This window comes from Dipteris shenzhenensis, chromosome 25 (assembly GCF_047967505.1).
Source record: "Dipteris shenzhenensis isolate YYH24624 ecotype China chromosome 25, Dip_SZ_1.0, whole genome shotgun sequence".
In the NCBI taxonomy this organism is placed as follows: Eukaryota; Viridiplantae; Streptophyta; class Polypodiopsida; order Gleicheniales; family Dipteridaceae; genus Dipteris; species Dipteris shenzhenensis.
Genome location: NC_141620.1, coordinates 39323468 through 39326212, shown reverse-complemented (window position 1 = coordinate 39326212; position 2745 = coordinate 39323468). Strand labels below are relative to the sequence as shown.

At 46.8% G+C, this 2745-nt stretch overlaps 1 protein-coding gene across 1 annotated transcript; it reads left to right on the top strand.

Moving 5' to 3' along the window:
• Positions 1-278: 278 nt before the first annotated feature.
• On the top strand, positions 279-1354 carry LOC147885876 (glutathione S-transferase U19-like). Its single transcript, XM_087396722.1, has 2 exons — positions 279-679; positions 833-1354. Exons 1-2 carry the CDS (start codon positions 341-343, stop codon positions 1199-1201), a joined length of 708 nt encoding a protein of 235 aa, XP_087252848.1. The 5' UTR covers positions 279-340; the 3' UTR covers positions 1202-1354.
• Positions 1355-2745: the final 1391 nt, after the last annotated feature.

Genomic DNA, 2745 nt, shown 5'->3' with positions numbered 1-2745 from the left:
TCAAGCAAAATAAGTGGTAGTGAAAATTGTAAGTTGAGCTCCCTTGGAGGAGAAAATAGTCACTAAGCCCTTCCCCTCCCGGGCAAGCCAAAAAAGGTGGCTACCCCAATGACAAAATTGTGATGGGTGGCGCTTGAGAGAAGAGTTCCAACAATGGAGGTGTGTGTTAGAGGCGTGAGAGAAGAGTTCCAACAAAACACGAGTTGTTGAGGAACCTACCCAAGAAGCTTCATCAAAGCTCCAAACCAACGACCTATAAAACAAGCCAAAGTCCAAAGGAGACGTGTTCTCAATTGAAGGTAATCTTCCAATAGCAATAGCCATAGCCATAGCCATAGCCATGGCTTCTCAGCATGATGTTGAGCTACTCTCTTTCTGGGCAAGCCCCTTCTCAATGCGTGCAGAGCTCGCCCTTGAAGCCAAGCATATCCCCTACACAGACCTCCCCGAGAACATCACCCCTGACCGTTCCACCAAAAGTCCTCTCCTCCTCCAATCCAACCCCGTCTACAAGAAGGTCCCCGTCCTCCTCCACCACCATCAACCCATTTGTGAATCACTCATCATTGTCCAGTACCTCGATGACGCCTTCCCTTCCCCCCATGGCAATGATCTCCTTCCCACTGACCCTTTCCATCGCGCCCTCGCTCGCTTCTGGGCTGACTTCGTCGATACGAAGGTGCTTTGCCTCCTGCTTTCACTTTGGTTTTGTGGGTTGATGCCACACTTCGTATTGTGGGTTGTGATTCTACGGCGAGAACATCGCTTTTCAGAGTGCAAGGACACCTCCATGGCCTGATATGAATCATGTTGCTTTGCTCTCTCTTGCCAGGTCATTGACGCCTTAACGCTCTTCCTTATTAGAACAGCCGGGGACGAGCAGAAGTTGGCGCTGCAACAGTGCAAGGAACATCTTACTACGTTGGAAGGAGCTTTTGAGACAGTGGCAAAGGAGAGTCCCTACTTCGGGGGAGCGAGCGTGGGGTACGTGGATATAATATTGGGTCCTTTTGCGGCCTGGTACGACGCCTTCGAGAAAGCGGCAGGGTGCAGTTTGAGCGAGGCATATCCGCGGTTGTTTGGGTGGATCAAGGCAATGCGGGGATCAGCAGTGGGAGCGTGCTTGCCCGCACCAGAGCGGGTGACTGAGTTCATCAAGACGAGACGTGCCATGATACACAACGAAACACCAGCTTGGTGAACACATAAGAAATGAGTTCAGAGAAGCTTTTTGAGAGGGATTCTTTCCCAACTATCTATTCTATTGGCATTCACATCCTTAGAACAGCATAAGAAATGAGTTAAGAAAAGCTTTGACAATAGCTACTTTGTGAGAGGGGTTCTTTCCCAACTATTGTCATTCAGAATGTTTTAATAAATAGATTGCCATTTCTTATATGCAATTGTGGAATTTCCACTACACGGCTGGAAGACTTTTATTGTTCAGTTTTGAAGGGGTGGGATTTCTCCCTTAACAAACACTGTTTGGGCAATATAACGCTTTAGAGCAAATTTCCTACTAAACATTGTTTGGGCAATATGACGCTTGATGAAACCCCTAAGTTCCTACTAAGGCCTGCTTCTCCAGATCAGTGAACTGTCCAGTAGTAGAACATGCATGAAGGTTATTGATCCCCTCCAAGATTTCTCTCTTAGAGCATACTGATTCCGGGTTAGCCATGTGGCATTCAAAAATAGGGCTCTTAATAGTTTTGAGTCAAGAGTACATGCTTCAACCTCTATATTTTACTGAAATTCCTTATCCTCCCCCCGCTGTACCTTATTTTTTATCCTCCACCAGATATTCCCGAGTCCCGAGCATTCCGAAAATAAATGCATCATAGTTTTGCCCGTCATGTGGCAGAGCGAGCGTCTAGGTTCAGCCCTACTGACTGAGCCTCAAAAGCCATGGATGCATCACTCTCCAACACAAGAACTTAAAACTTGGGATAGGCACGAGTTCTCCAAGAGTCAAAAATCAGACCTCCACACATGAGGATTATCACACCTCCTCCAAACTGATACGGGTCTCTCCAAACCCCTTGAGGATCCCATTTCAAGCATTGGTACCAAGCCAACATTCTTTTTTCTTACATGATCCTGCTGCTTTACCACCATTCATACTCATTCAGAGCTAATGTTAGAGGGCAAACTTCCTGAATGTGGTCAATCATCCGCATACGAAGACACTTCCCCAGCGAGAGGCCTTGAGTAGTGACATTAGCACCTTCAGGTCACATAAATGTACCCACACCTTTAAACCCTTCGGGTCACATAAATATGCCCACACCTTTAAACCCTTGATCCAAAGGTACCTTGCTAACCGAAATTCATTTGAGCAATCACAATCACAAAACGTGGACCGCCAAAACAACTGGCCAAGACTAGAATCCAGCTCACTTTTGCGGTGCCAAGTTAAATGCCGGTAAATTTTTCGGACAGTGCAAACTAACTAAGTACTTTTCACCAGACATTGAGAAAAGCCCCTCAATTAGCATCAACGTGTGGCTCACTGCATTGGCAAATTCCTGGAGGGCGATGTAACCAGCATGCCTCCATCCGCGCTCTCAACCATGCCTCCATCCGCGCTCTCAACCTGTCTTGCTCAAATTTATCGTTAAAGGCATGGAAGAAGATTTTAGAAGGGCAATTCTCAGCCTGTAACAATTCCAAGCTTAGCCTACGCGACGACTTCCTCTGTGGACCGAAGTAATTGAACCAAGAAGACATCAATGGCGGTACTTT